The sequence below is a fragment of the Capricornis sumatraensis genome, chromosome 13 (genome assembly GCF_032405125.1).
Source record: "Capricornis sumatraensis isolate serow.1 chromosome 13, serow.2, whole genome shotgun sequence".
Lineage (NCBI taxonomy): Eukaryota > Metazoa > Chordata > Mammalia > Artiodactyla > Bovidae > Capricornis > Capricornis sumatraensis.
In genome coordinates, this window is record NC_091081.1 from 60,711,759 (window position 1) to 60,727,670 (window position 15,912).

The 15,912-nt window shown below is 38.1% G+C and overlaps 1 protein-coding gene across 6 annotated transcripts in view; it reads left to right on the forward strand.

Annotated features, from left to right (window-relative positions):
- MYB (MYB proto-oncogene, transcription factor) overlaps nucleotides 1-14,093 on the forward strand; it is a 33,743-nt gene extending 19,650 nt beyond the window's left edge. For all 6 annotated transcript variants that reach the window (XM_068985066.1, XM_068985068.1, XM_068985070.1 and 3 more), the window contains 2 exons: nucleotides 2,187-2,294; nucleotides 13,977-14,093. In XM_068985066.1, coding sequence (XP_068841167.1) covers nucleotides 2,187-2,294; nucleotides 13,977-14,093 — 225 coding nt within the window. The remainder of the gene's footprint in view (nucleotides 1-2,186; nucleotides 2,295-13,976) is intronic.
- Nucleotides 14,094-15,912: the final 1,819 nt, after the last annotated feature.

The following is a 15,912-nucleotide window of genomic DNA, read 5'->3' on the forward strand; positions in this document are numbered from 1 at the left end:
AAGAGGTTTAAGAGGTACAGACTCCCAGTTATAAATATTACACAGATATAATGTATAGCACCTGGAGAATCCCATGGACAAAGGAGCCTGGTGGGCTACAGTCCATGGGGTCACTAAGAGTCGGACATGACTGAGTGACTAACACTTTCATTTTTTGCTTTTACTATGTAGCACAAGAAAGATAGTATTTTATAATAACTGTGTATGATGTATAATGTATAAAAATATCTAGCATTATACATATTGTATATCAGAAACTAATATAATATTTTAAAGCAACTATGATTCAGTAAAAAAATGAATAAAAATAAATAAATTGAGATGAAGATGCTCGTACCAGTTCTAAACTGTGGCACTTGGTGCTGAGATGCTGAGTGTACTGCCTGGGGAAGGAACTTGGTGGTGCTACTCTAACTACTCAGGGTATGTGCTGCCTCTATAATAGTTGGCTGCAAAACAAAAGCAAAAATTCTCTTTGGATTTCTATTGGTTAGCCATTCATGAAAATAACTACTAATGTAAGACTTTCATCAAAGTGAAGTGGTGTGAAGTGAACTTTTGAATAGCAGGGGATACCTGTATTTCCTCCTTGGTAAGTTGTCTCCTGTTTGGTTTTATGTAGCATCTGAGTGTGTACATGCATGCTCAGTCCTGTCCAACTCTTTATATGTAGTAAATGCCCTTTATCATACACAATGTTGCATTGCTTTGGTTACAACCATTTTCTTAAAAAGACTATTTTTCAGAGCAGTCTTAAGTTAGTAGCAAAGTTGAACAAAAGATACAGAGATTTTCCATGTATCCTCACCCTCACATATGCCCAGCCTCCCCCTTAGCAACATCATCCACCAGGGGGTTACATTTGTTACAACTGATGAGCCCACATTGACACATTGTCACCCTAAACCCATACTTTACCTTAGAGTTCACTCTTGGTGTTATACATTCTATGTATTTGGACAAATTTATACTGACGTTTATCCACCATTATAGTATAATAGAACCTAGTTTCACAGCCCTGAAGGTCCTCCATGTTCTGTCTAGTTATCCTTCCCTCCCCCTCAGCTCTGGCACCCACTGATCTTTTTAGTCTATAGTTCTGCATCTTGCATAATATTATATAACTGGAATCATGCAGTATGAAGCTTCCTGACTAGCTTCTTAACATGCTCTTAAATGTTTTCTGTGTCTTCTCATAGCTTGGTAGTGTTCCTTTGTTTTCCTCTTACTGCTAAGTCACTTCAGTCGTGTCCGACTCTGTGCGACCCCATAGATAGCAGCCCAACAGGCTCCCCTGTCCCTGGGACTCTCCAGGCAAGAACATTGGAGTGGGTTGCCATTTCCTTCTCCAATGCATGAAAGTGAAAAGTGAAAGTGAAGTCGCTCAGTCCTGTTCGACTCTTAGCGACCCCATGGGCTGCAGCCTAGCAGGCTCCTCCGCCCATGGGATTTTCCAGGCAAGAGTGCTGGAGTGGGTGCCATTTTAAAAGTTTGTAATTTGTGAATGATTACCCTTTTCTCTTACAAAGAATCAGAGGTAATAGCAATTGCTAATATTTATTCAGTGTGTACAAAGTGGTGATTAATAGTCTCAGAGCTTTAGATGCATTAACTCAGATATCTAACCCTCACAAGTACCCTACAAGGTTGGTAACATTGTCATTTCCATTATACTAGTAGGGAAACTGAGGCATGAGGAGGCTTAGTCACTTGTTCCAAGATTGTATAGCTTATAAGTGGTGGTTCTGGGTTAGAACTTTGGTTCTAAATTCCATTCTTTTCACCTTTAAACTATACTACCATTAATCTGTAACTCGAAAAGGTTTCTTACCATTATATGAAATGAACAGTTCTCTCACCAGAGCTTAGTAAATCTTTCCTTTTAAAGATATGTCTTTATTAACTCATTTAGCAGATGTTTCTGAGTGCCCTGCCTCATTCCTGGAACTGTGTGGGGCCTCGAAGCTTTTTGTTTTAGTGATGTTTGCCAGTGGGATTAGGGTTAGTGCAGAGTTGAGTTCTCCATTTAGCTCATTGGGAAGAGAATTTCTGGCAGATACCTGCATTTTTTTTTCCTGCTAATGTGTGTCAACTCATAGTAATCTGCTCTTTCAAGTGTTAGAATTCTGTCAGTCCCCTTATTATCGTACCTCGTTTCAATTTCAAATTATTCTCTTTTCCTTTAGAATATTCTTACAAGTTCCGTTTTAATGACGCCAGTATCAGAAGATGAAGACAATGTTCTCAAAGCATTTACAGTACCTAAAAACAGGTCCCTGGCAAGTCCCTTGCAGGTAATTACTATTCCAGCATTGGTATCTAAAAAGTCATTCACTATAAAACTTAAAAAAAAAACACATATTTTAGACATAGTGAAGTGATGCTTTTAAATAACTCCCAATGTCTAAAAGACTCCTCTAAGATTCCTTGTTGCCATTCATATGAGACTCACTGAAAATTTTTTTATTAGAGCAAGCTTCCAAAGAATGATGAAGTGAAGCATTTCTTACTGTGACTAAGATTGTTAATCACATGTGACAGTATCTCTTTCTTCTGCTTTTAAAGTTTTTATTAAATAATTGATATAGTTTACTTTTAGTTTCAAAATTTTTACTTTTCTGTTCCCTCACTAAGCTGTCAAAGCTCAGACCTTGTTTAGATTTTCAAAGAAGTTTGAAATTAGATAGCTAGAAAAGAATTACAACGTATTTGACTATCAGAATGAGAAAGTCAACTGTCAGTGTTATGTGGCTAATCTCTAGCTGAACATCTGCTCTTGGGTTTTAATATCAAAAGAGATTTCCCTTTTTCTAAAGTAGGTGTATGTTGATGAAATACAACAAATTCCAAATTAATCCTGAACCAAACGTAAATAAGAATGCAAATTTGCTCCCTTAAATTATTTACAGCGGTTCCCAACATTAAATAACACAATACCCAGTCACCTGCAGAGCCCTCCCTTTCATCCCCACCTTGCCACACTGAGGGAAAAACCATAAACCCTGGAGCATACAGAGAACTTGGATTCAGAAGTGAAATGGCATATTTGTCCTGTGAGGGAAGGCACCGTATGAGATGGTATGATCTGAAAGAATGTCCTGTTCCTGGATGGGCTTTCTTGTCACTGTGGTAGGCCTGCACTCTCCAAATTATGAGAATCTTAAAACTCCCGCCTTTAAAGCATTTGTGATACTTAGCATTATTTTTAAGAAATGCAAATACAGCTGGAAGGGCTGTAGGCACACTTTGTGTCTTAATTCCATCAGATTGCTCTCCTTGTGGCTTCTGTCTGATCCAACTGCTTTGATGAAAGGTGACCACTGACTGGAGTATGGGCTAGGGAAAGACAGTCCTTGAGGGAATCCAGAGTCTTTCCTGAGTTGATCAAGCCTGGGTAGAAGTGTGAAGAAGACTCAGAATATGGCACAGAATTGGGAGATGAGGAGAAGAACAAACTCTGCATAAGGGGGAACCCAGAAAGGAGATTAGAAGAATGCAAAGGTCACCCATTACCAAATTTTACCTAGAGCTGCTCCTAGATTCAGAATGAAAACGCTTTTTTTGTTTGTTTTTCTTGCCTTCTTTCTCCCTGAATTTTTTGGTCCTGGGTTTCCAGAAGATAGGATTTGGGTAGTGCTATTAGTGCATTAATTAAGCTGTTTTGTGTAATTTTGTCACCTAGACTAGGATCTGACTTATATTTATAGTAGTATGAAAAAGTGCCTTCTAAGTGCTAAATTGCAACATGTAAATATATTTGGGGACAGTCATCATTATGAAGTTGAAAACCCCTGGTTCTTTCCCTAAAACTTAAATCCTAAAGCTTTTGGCCTAACTAGATAGTGTTCAGCAAAACCTAAATCTAAACTTTTGTGCAAATATAAAATATATTGAGCCAAACACAGTACAGATATCAAATATGTATTATATAAAATTTGGCAACAATATCAGTGTTTATAAAAATAGGTTGGCTAATTCTTACCTTAAATGTTTTAATGCTATTGAATTTTAAAAAAATATGGAACTTTATTATCATTGTATTTTATTTAATGAAAATATTGGGTTGGCTGAAAGGTTTATTCAGGTTTTTCCATAACATCTTATAAGCAAACTTCTTGGCCAACCCAATATTCCTCATCCTTGAAGCTCAGTATTAAGTAGTAGCTCTGTTTTTATTAATCTGTATTTTCTAGCATATCAATGAGTCATATTTGGTACTCTTCAGATTCTATCATTGTATACTGAGATTAAGCCACCTACATACATCAAATGGTGAAGGTAACAGTTGTCAACTCCACCCACCTAAATAATTGACACGATAAGCTGATTTTGGAGTCAGTGTTTTCATATACACTATATGGTTTTACTGATGTACACCACTTAAATATATTTTAATAACTTGCTATAATAGATAACATTCATTTTAAGAGTGAACGGCACCTACCGAGTATCTCCATTTTGTGTCATGGAAACCTAGCTTCTAATACCATAGAAATATATGATTTCTAAAATGTTTCAAATTAGAAAATGCGTCAGGTCATTCTAAATATTCAAGCATATATTGCCTATATTTCATATAAACCTGACTCAATAATATTTATATAGATTTTTAAGCAATTTGGTAATCTTTTTGTTAAAACCGTTATGATCTATCATATATTTCCATTGATAATTCAACTTGACCTAATTGGGCAGATTTTTCATGCGTGGTACTATTGAACATATTGTGTACTCGTCAAAGACCTGGCTATTCAACTTGAGCACTTTATATAATCTAGAAATTTTATGATTTGTACTTTTAATAAATATATCGAATGTTAAATGGGATTTTATCCAAACAACCTAGACATTTTGTTAGAGTGCATTTAATTGAAACAACTAAATTTCACTCCTAAAATATTTTAAAATTCTGATACTTGTAAAATATGGAATGTTTGTCAGTTGAATACTGCAAATGATTGTCCATCTAACTGACTAAATACATGTGCTTAGGTACAAGAAAAGTTAATTGAAGACTAAACTAACAGTGCAATTCTGTGTTCTGTCATTTCAGTGTTAATGATCCTTGGCTTAATTATACCCACAACACTTTAAACAGAGAAGTTATTGTTTTGAGGCCCCAGATATTGGGATTTTATAGTTAAGAGTCTAATGCACGTGTAAATGCGTATGCTTTTACATATGTGCCTGCATGCGTGCTAACTCACTTCAGCCGTGTCCGACTCTTTGTGACCTCATGGACTATAGCCTGCCAGGCTCCTCTGTCTGTGGGATTCTCCAGGCAAGAATACTGAAGTGGGTTGCAAGGCTGTCTTCCAGGGGATCTTCCTTACCCAGGGATTGAACCTGTGTCTCTTATGTCTCTTGCATTGGCAGGAGGGTCTTTTACCACTAGCGCCACCTGGGAAGCCCTGCTTATACATGAATACGTGTAATAGCTACATTTCCTTCCTCTCTGCTTGGAACCAGCCATTTCCCCTAGGTGCTGTGATCTTTTAGTGGGAAATGGTATGTAGAGACCAAACTCAGGCTGCTAGATATGCCCATGTGTTATGTGGGTTGTCATTGAGAAGCAAATAATTTTAATAGCTTGAGCTTTCCATGTATCCCCTAGTCCATAAGCTATAATGTTTGGAGGCAAGTATAAGCCATTATGCACAAACAATGTTATATTTGTTTTTTAAATTATTTATGCTTGATTTTTTTTAAAAAGGAATTTGCAGCAGCTGCAAAATAGTATAGTTGGATTTCTTCTTCTTTTTAGTTGCCTTAACTTTAAAAACAAACAGGGACAGGACTCCTAATAAAAATGTTCTGAGACTTTTTTGATATTTGTGTCTTTCAGGTAGCTCAGAATATGTGAGATTTTCAGATCATTGTGCCATTTTCTCTGTGTTGTATAGTGGTAGAGAATGGAGTCTAGAAGCTTATAAAATGATCACAAATGAGGAAATAGATATTCAGCTTAGAATACTTGCAGTTTGGGATGGAAAAGACGGGTTCACTGTGGAACCCTTCTGGATCCTGATGTTTGAAAGTTACTCTAAAAGAGCCCAAGACTGGCAGGCAGACACACACACACACACACACACACACACACACACACACACACACACACGTGCCATGCACAGAACTCCCTCAGTAAGGAGAAAAGAACTGCCTGTGCTTTCAATTTGCTTTACATTTTGAAATAAATACATTTTGCCAATAAACATTTCCTAAGGTAAACATTTTCATTGGTAGATCTAAAACTACACTTAAGTTAAAAGCCTCTGAACTTGTGTATTTTTCTCTTAAATTATAATTTTCTTTTATTCCTGTTTAAAACCCCAATATAAAAGATATGTTCATATGCTTTTTACTCACTCTTTCCTCTTTTTTGTAACCACAGAGTGACAGCCTTAAATTTTAATTTCCTGACTTGGCTTGTCTTCGCCTTACTTTTTTTTTAAAAGTGAGTTTAATTTAAGTAAATTTGTCAAGCTATTAATACTTAAACACATTTGCACAGTATCAAAGAATCTTACAGTATTATTGCAAGCAGCTGAAACTCACTTTTCCAGTTCCATGTGCTTTGGATTGCTCCTAACTTCTTATGAACTGTTTATGAATTTTTCAAACAATGAGGCAAACCCTTTTTGCTTGATCGGCATGGCTAAGAAGTGTAATACACTAGCATGCACACAACAGGCACCTGGGTTCTAATCCAGACTTCCCCAGTTTCTAATTGCATGGTTTTAATTAGTTCAAACGAAAATGCTCATCTGTACACTGGGGACTATAGTTTGTCCTCCATGTATCACACAGGGTTGCTGTGAAGATCAAATGGATATAATATTCCTTTCAAAATGGCAGCACACTTGCCAGTGTACATTGGTGGTACCTATTTTGGATAGTCCCTGTCCTTAGACACGTACGCAAGGAGGCTTCACCAACAGCCAGGTCCGCTTGCACTGAGGTGTATTATTTCCTCTCACGTGTTCTTTCTTTTTTTTTTTTTTTTTTTATTTTTTTATTAAATTTTAAAATCTTTAATTCTTACATGTGTTCCCAAACATGAAACCCCCTCCCACCTCCCTCCCCATAACATCTCTGTGGGTGATCCCCATGCACCAGCCCCCAGCATGCTGTATCCTGCGTCAGACATAGACTGGCGATTCAATTCTTACATGATAGTATACATGATAGAATGCCGTTCTCCCCAATCATCCCCTCACCTGTTCTTGCTCATTCCTTCTTCCACTCTGGCAGAACTGTATCAGTGGCTCACCAAAAGAGATTGCTGATTCAGCTGATTCCTGAAAAAAAGTTAGTCAGGTCTCTTCGGTATTATGGAGATCAAACAACTGATTTACTGGTCTTCTCTATTTTTCTGCTGCCCTTGTTGGCATGTCAACAGACAGAGAAACAGTCCGTCTCCGTGTGACACAGATCTTTCCAGGCATTTCTTAGTGTTGGTATGCTGTTGTTGACCTGCTTCCCTGGATACCTCTGTGTTCACTTAGTTCTCCCTTGGGTCACTTTTTTTCCACTTGCCCTGGCAAGGTTTCATATAGCTGTTAGTAATAGTTCAGCAGACTGCTTTCAATATATCTTATAAAATAACTTTGCCATGTATAGTTTTGAGATGAACTAGAAAGGCTAAATGAGTGAGGAAGGGAAGTTGAGCTCAAATTCAGAGTGCCCTACCCCAGAGAGTACAAGAGTTGGATTTTTTTTTGTTTGTTTGTTTGGTTGGGTTTGGTAAACACCGTAATCTTGGATTTTCCTTGGGCCAGCAAAGGTATAATCACTTTAATTGGCACTTGCTTTAATCTTAATAGTTAAAACTAATACATTACTAAGGAAAGAGGTTTTCTTCCAAAAAATTGTGACACCTGAGGTTATGTGATTAAAAATGTTGGGAAATCTGTCAACAAGTAAGATGGAAAGATCCCTAGAGACACTGGGGACAAACTCCAAATTTGGAGAAAGGCCATTCTTCATAGTAATTGTTAACTTAGGTCTGGGTGGCATGTGGAAGCACCAGTGGATGGGGCACCCCCCAGCACCATCTGCACCTTTGATCCCTTAACTTTTAGGGCTCTTTTCTATGAAAAGTTATCAATCCTGAAGTTGGGCTTATTTGATTGTTTTGTGCAGCATTTATGCATAAGAAGAGTTTGATAACAACTAACCTTACCTCAGTGACCCTTCATCTCAGGTTTATTCTTGACTTTCAAGATAAAACTAAAGATTTCTATGTTATCTCTTATAGTGAATACATTGTAAAAGATGCCTCTCTGAGAATGAGTTCTGATTTTTAGAATTTTAATTCTGTGGGGGCTTCCATGATAGCTCAGTTGGTAAAGAATCCTCCTGCAAGGCAAGAGACCTGGGTTTGATCCTGGGTTGGAAAGATCCCCTGGAGAAGGGAAAGGCTGCCCACGCCAGTATTCTGGCCTAGAGAGTTCAATGGACTGTATAGTCCATGGAGTCGCAAAGAGTCAGACACGACTGAGCGACTTTCACTTCACTTTCACTTCACTTTCACTTTAAAAGTCTTTTCTATGGATAGATTAAATGGAATAATCAAATAATTCTTAAGTCTTTTGGATACCATCTATGTCTGCTATTATTTTAAAAAATGAAACAGAAAAATGTAAAACCATCTCATAAGTTGCTTTGGTTTTACAAAATCATTCTTTTATGACTTATACAAGTTTCTTAAGAGCTTTGTAAATTGTACAGCACATACCCTGCCAAGGCTGTTGATATCAGCAGTTATTGTGTGAAGTTGCTCTATGAATGTCACAACAATAGTGGTTCTTGTTTAGCGTGATGAAAAAAACCATTCATATTCTTAGTGAAAAATATGAAGATAATCTAATTCCGACAGAGAATCACCTGTGGACATGGTTTTATCTCATTTGATTTCTTCAGTTTTCTGCCGAGGATTCAGAGTATTTATTTAAAGTGCTTCAGCAGGATATCCCAGTTAGAGCTCTGACAGTCTGTTTACAGTTCATCTCTGCCCAGGGGCGATCAGAGGTACATCGTGGATAAGTAAGATGACTCACGGGCAAGAGGAGGAGGATGTGTGGCAGGATTATTAACTTTGAAATGAATTAGGGTAGAGTGGCATGTCTGCAACAGCACCATGGGTTAGTCATTTAACAAGGATTCAATGTGCAGAAATTCTTACCAATTCTTTAGTGTAAGTGAAACTAACATTTAAGGAGAGGGAATAAGGAGGATGCACAAGGATCTATTTGACAGTATTAAAAAAAAAAATCCTTCTAGCATGAAGACATTTAATCTTCCTTTGTCAAAACTATTCTATCTGCTTGAAAAGTTGGCCTAGGACCCCAAGGCTTCAAGGTAAGGAGGGAGAAAGAAATTGCAAGAAGAGACAGCTGCCCTTTTGGCTGGTGGACTTCAACATTTCTTTTCTTACTGCTTTCTTCTGCTCTTACTTTGCTTTCGTGAAGTAGGTATGTGATTGCTCTGACCAGTTTTTCCATTCATGGTTGTAAAAAGTATTAGCTTTGTACTTTCATGATGCAGAAAAGGAGCTGTCCACTCAATGCTCGCCTTTTTGTTCGGTTTGTTTTTCTTGCACAGAGTGGGTACTGTGTCCTGGTGTCTGTCTACACTGGGAGATTTAGGTGTTCCAAATCACCTTGTCCGCTCTCAGCTATGAGCCTCAGGACTTAGGTGCCCCTGAAATGCTCTGCTTTCTGAAATTTGGATATTTCAGTTAATTTGATTTATTTCTTCATAAATTTCATTTCTACTTGGGAGAGGCTGATTGAATTTTTTTCAAAAAATTAATTTAAAATATAGGGTATATTCTTTGTATTGATCTTGTTTTAAATATCTGGTCCTGGAGGAAGAGCCAAACATGAATAAAATGATGAGCCATCTGAGAGATCCAACAAAACATGACATTCAAGTTGAAAATATACTAGGGGGTGATAATTGTACTAGATTTTCCTGAACAGACATTGGAAATTCTGAATTAAGTATCATATTGTCAAGGGTCAGAGTCTGACTTTTATTAAGAGGCATTGTAAAAGCAAGCATGTTGTTATTTAGTCGCTAAGTCGTATCCAACTCTTTGCCACCCCATGGACTGTAGCCTGCCAGGCTTCTCTGTCCACTGGATTTCCCAGGCAAGAATACTGGAGTGGGTTGCCATTTCCGTCTCCAGGGGATCTTCCCGACCCAAGGACTGAACCCATGTCTCCTGCATTGGCAGGTAGATTCTTTACCACACAGCCAACCTGGAAAGTCCAAAAGCAAGGATAAGAGTCTTTTAATATGGTACTTTAAGATACTTAATTTCATTTAATATAGAAACTTATTCTGTATTAATTGAAGCATAGCCAAGTAGAAAAATTTTTAGCTAGAGAAAAACATAAACAACCCTTTCTTCCTTGCTTGTCACTTTCACCTCCATTTGCACTTTTATTCTCCTTTCCCTCTCATTTGTCTGTCTGTATTCTTTCAAAACATACATTTTTGAGTTTTGTGTGTATCTTTATTTTATGTTTACATATAAGATTAGTATATTAAAATATTCTGCATCATTTTTAGTCATCTGATGTTATTATCAATGCAGTTTGTTCTGTGTACATCATTGATTCTAAGCCCTGCATAGTACTCATGGTGGACAGCCATCATCTTTAATTATTCACTCTCAAATGGTAGTTGTTATATGTCATATTGTTATTTTATGTCACATTGTCATGTGATGTCACATTGTTGTTAGATGTCACAGTATCATATATGTTCTATGTGTGTCACTACAAACACAAGCTCAATAATTACAATGATTCCATTAAATTTTATTTTGTTAATTGGGTTTCTTGTGTCATTTTGGTGTTCCAGTGCTGCACTGAAATATGTTAGCAACAACATGTGAGCAATCAACTAAACTAAAATATGGGATTTGAATGGACAGATTTACACCAGAGAGATATATATATATTTAATCCACTTCCTTCAAACTAGAGTTTGTTGTTGTTTAGTCGCTAAGTCACGTCCGACTCTTTGCAACCCCACTGACTGCAGCACACCAGGCTCCTCTGTCCTTCACTGTCTCCTGGAGTTTGCACAGATTCATGTCCATTGAGTCAGTGATGCCATCTAACCATCTCATCCTCTGTTGCCCCTTCTTTTGCCTTCAGTCTTTCCTAGCATCAGGGTCTTTTCCAATGAGTCAAACTACAGAAACACCATGTATTCAGAACTGTATCATAGAATGCTTAAACTACCCTGGTGATTTTATTTAGAAAACATGAAATGTGACTCAGTATTAGAAGTCAGCCCAGAACGGATGTCATCTTTGTCCTGTCGTTTTGTGATTCACAGTTACAGGAAAATATTATGATAATCAATCTTGCTTATGTAGTATTTCAAGTTATGTATTCAGCCTCTGAGCCTTGAGAGTAAACATGTGTAAACTTGGATGGTACCTTTATGTTGGCAGTGAGATGGCACAACAGATTGGGCAGAAACTGGGAAATCTAGTTTGTGGCCTGTGAAAGTTTACAAGTTAGAAACATGGCACTGTAAATCTTATGTCGCTGAAACTTTGTTCCAGACCCTAGGCAAAGAAGTCCCATCATGCAAACACCATATTCATTCAGAATTATCCTACCTCTCTGTTAAATAGTCTGATGACTTTAACACCTCATCTCAGTGTTTCTTCCTGCATTCTAAGGCTCTGCTGACCAGACCACACAATTCCCACTCATAAGAACTCTAAACAAAGCAGCAGCTTATACTCATTAGAGCCTGGATTCACATTCCTACTTCATCACTTCATCACTTCTTAGCTGGATGACTTTAAGGATGTTGCCTAAGTTCTCTCTTCCTGTAAAATTGCCTGCTCTGTAAAACAGATGTAATGAGCCTTACCTAATCCACAGGTGTTTGTGAGAATTGAATGAGATGATACATGCAAAATACTTAGAAACATGTGTGGTACTCATGTTTAATCCACTTATTCCTGCCTCTCTGTCTCCCAGTCCCTCCCACAAGCAATGTACAAATTGCAGCTTCCTGACTCTTTCATGTTATTTTGCCACATGGGTTACCCTCTTTACCACCTGTCGATCTCAATCCTGCCTATTCATGCCTTTGCCTAGAGCATGGCCCTGGCTGTTGCTTGGCGTCTTATCTCCTCTTCATCTGGCTGTGGCACCACAGACCTTTCATCTGCCTGTCATCACTTCACCGGTGTCAGGTGTTGGTTTTGTCTCTTAAACAAGGGTCTCTACCTCCGGGATCTCATGCTTGATGATCTGAGGTGGAGCTGTTGTAATAATAATTGAAGTAAAGTGCACAGTAAATGTAATGTGCTTGAATTATCCCTAACCCATTCCCCTGCCCATGGTCCATGGAAAAATTGTCTCCCATGAAACCAGTCCCTGGTGCCAAAAAGGTTAGGGACCACTGTCCTGAGGGACACTTGAGGCTCTAAAGAGCAGAGGGCTTTCTTTTCTTATTCTTCTTCTGTCCATGAGACACATCCCACTTAGATATAAATACTAGGAATAGCTGTGCTTTTTCTAAACCACTGACTGACTTTTGAGCTTATGGACAGCAAATCTTACAACTGCTTGTGTTTCTGTTTCCCTCTTTGCATTGACTGCTAAAGAGCTCAGAGTTAGTTTTGAGATTTACATCTTGTTGGTGCATTTTGGTTTATGGCAAGTATTTTGAATCGAAATCTCACCTCATCTTTGTATTGTTTATTTTTTCCACATTTATTGGTGACCCACCCTTATCCATGTTTTAAATCCTGTTCATTTATATTCATTTTGTAAGCATCTTCAATACTCTTGGGAGCTAAGTAGGGCAAACTTAAGGCTCTAAGGAGCAGAGGCCTTGTACAAATATTGCATATTTTGGTTTGAAGCAGCATGGAGGGCAGATGGCTTCCCTCGTGGCTCAGCAGTAAAGAATCTGCCTAGGATGCAGGGGACACAGGAGACCGGGGTTAGATCCCTAGGTCGGAAAGATCCTCTGGAAGGGGAAATGGCAATCCACTACAGTATTCTTGCTGGAAAAGTCCCATGGATAGAGGACCCCTGTGGGCTACAGTCCATGGGGTCAAAAAGAGTTGGACATGACTAAACACGCACACATGGAGGACAGGTAGGAGCTGGGGCTAGGCAGAAGACAGACACAGGTTCAAAACCATTCCACAACTTCCCCATAGATTGGCTTTGGGCAAGTTTTCTGCACTTTCTGAGTCTCCATTTCCTGCTCAATTAAAGAGAGAATGAACCCCCACCCAGGGTGGCTGTGCTGTGTAAATGAGATCATGTGTGTGAAGAATCTGGATCCGGATGCTGCCTGTGAGATATTAGTTCCATCCTGTATCTTTCAATGCATCTTTAAAAAGTAAGCTATTCTAATAAATAGATATTACTTAATTAATTGCTATTTAATTGATCAATATCCATTTTAGTTGATACATTTAAATATTCATAACTAAACTTAAATGTAATTAACTTGATTAAAAACATGTACTATGTTTAGTAAGTGTTAATCAATTCTAGCACCTATGGGAGCTTCTTCAGTGGGCAGCTCAAGCACTCACCAGTTCGCTCAAAGAGTAAATGCCCACAGCTCCTTAGGTATGTGGGGGACTGGACTCATTCCTGTCTCCAAGTCTGTAAAATCTGCTAATAGACAAAAAGCACTCAAACATCAAGATACGGCTGGATCTTATCATACTGCTTGGAGTGGGTTTTCTCTCTTCACGACAATTTCTGATAATTAATATCACTTAAGAATGCTGAATTCCTGGTTGTCAGAGTGAAGATTTTATCTGACAAAGGCTCCCCCGTGTCTCCTACTTGGTATCTGGAGGTCAGCATTTTTTCCTGCTGGGCCAGGTGGGGTTGGGAGTCCATCCGTGGGCTAAAGCATGTGCTTCCCAGTCTGACCTTGCCCTTACCCTCTCTCTCCTCTCCCATTAGCCTTGTAACGGTGCCTGGGAATCTGCATCCTGTGGGAAGACAGACGATCAGATGACAGCTTCCGGTCAGCCTCGGAAATATGTGAATGCCTTCTCAACCCGGACTCTGGTCATGTGAGACGTTTGCAGACAAGCATTATGGTTTTCAGAACACTTCAAGTTGACTTGGGATATAGCATTCCTCTACATGAAACTGTTCATGAATGGGAGAAGAGCCTATTTTTGTTGTGGTACAACAGTTGAGAGCAGCACCAAGTGCATTTAGGTGAGTGAAATCGTATGAGATTTCACCCAACTAAACGGATTTTTTTTTTTAATTAATAAGTTTAACAGTTTTACCTAAATTATTAGGTCATGGATTGTAGTCAGTGGTTAAGTATCTTAATGCAGATTTTTTTTTTAAAAAAAAAACATAAAATGATTTATCTGTATTTTAAGAGGATCCAACAGACCAGTATTTTTTCCGTGATGAGTTTTTTGAAATTTAACGCACAAAAAGGTACTCCAATATTTCACTTTTCTCAATCACTAAACACAATGCATTACTATAAATGTTGGCTTCACACCGTGGAATAAGTAATCAATATTGTAAATGCTCATTTATGGTCAATAACATTGGAGGTACGTTTATTGTACCAAACCATTTTATGAGGGTTTTTTTTGTTGTTGTTAGCTTGCTTTAAAAATTATTACTGTATGAAATAGTTTTATAAAAAAATTATATTTTTATTCAGTAATTTAATTTTGTACATGCCAAATGAAAAAAAATGTGTTTTGCTGCTATGGACTTAGCCTGTAGACATGCTGCTAGTATCAGAAGGGTAGTAGTGCTTGGGAGGGAGAGAAAAGAAACTTGGTGTTAGGTAATTGACTATGCACTAGTATTGTCAAACTTTTTTATTTTATATATATATATATATATACATACATATATATATATACTTTTTTCCTTTTGTAATACATTGGAAAACTTATTTGGGAGATTTTGCATTTGTGGTTGTTTCTTGTTTTTCTTTTTTTTGTTCTTGTTGGTTTATAAGAGGATGCATTGCACTTCTTTATTGGGAGATCTGTGTTGTTGATGTCCTGTGTTTTGTTTTGAGTTCAGCCTGACTGTTCTTTAATTCAGGGCTTATGTGTTTAATCAGCATTCCCCAGAGTCCTTAAGTGTATGGTCTCAGAACTGCCACACACAACCTATGTGTTTGCAGCTGGGATCGATAGCCAGTTGCTGCCTTAAGAACCTTTGGTGCAAGATGGCTGGTACTGAACTTTTGATATGACAGTGTATTTACTGCCTTGTAGTGAAATAAAGCTGTGCCCTTATTTTACTTACTTTTGACTTCTGTCTTACTTTTGATTGTGGACAGTAGTTATACTTTTAGGAAAATGAAGTGAACAAAGGAGCGCTTTCCTCTGTTAATAACTGGCACACCATCTGAACTTGAAGAATTCAAGAATTGTAACTTTGGAGAAAGAACAGGCAAGCCAAGTTAGTTCACAGATGATCATATGCCAAAAGACAGCTGGGAAGAATCTTCCAAAATCTAGTTCAGAATCTTCTAGAATCAGTCAGGTTTCCAGAAGCATTTAAATTGGGATAAGGCAAAGAGAGTTCATTTACAAGGGTACCAGTACCACGGATGTGGGCAGCGGGTGGGAGGACAGCGATGGTAGGGCCTGCACACGAATGCAGGCCTGAAGAATAATGTCATGTGGAGGGGAGAGTCACGGAAAACAGGAGCCTTTTTAAAAAAATTTATTGCTTATTTATTTGGCCATATCACACGACATGTGGTATCTTAGTTCCCCAACCAGAGATCACACCCAGGCCCTTGGCAGTGAAAAAACAAAGTCCCAACCACTGGACCACCAGGGAATTTCTGTAAGCAGGAGCCTTTAAGAGGAGCAGTGACCTTTGGAATCCTCACAGGAGG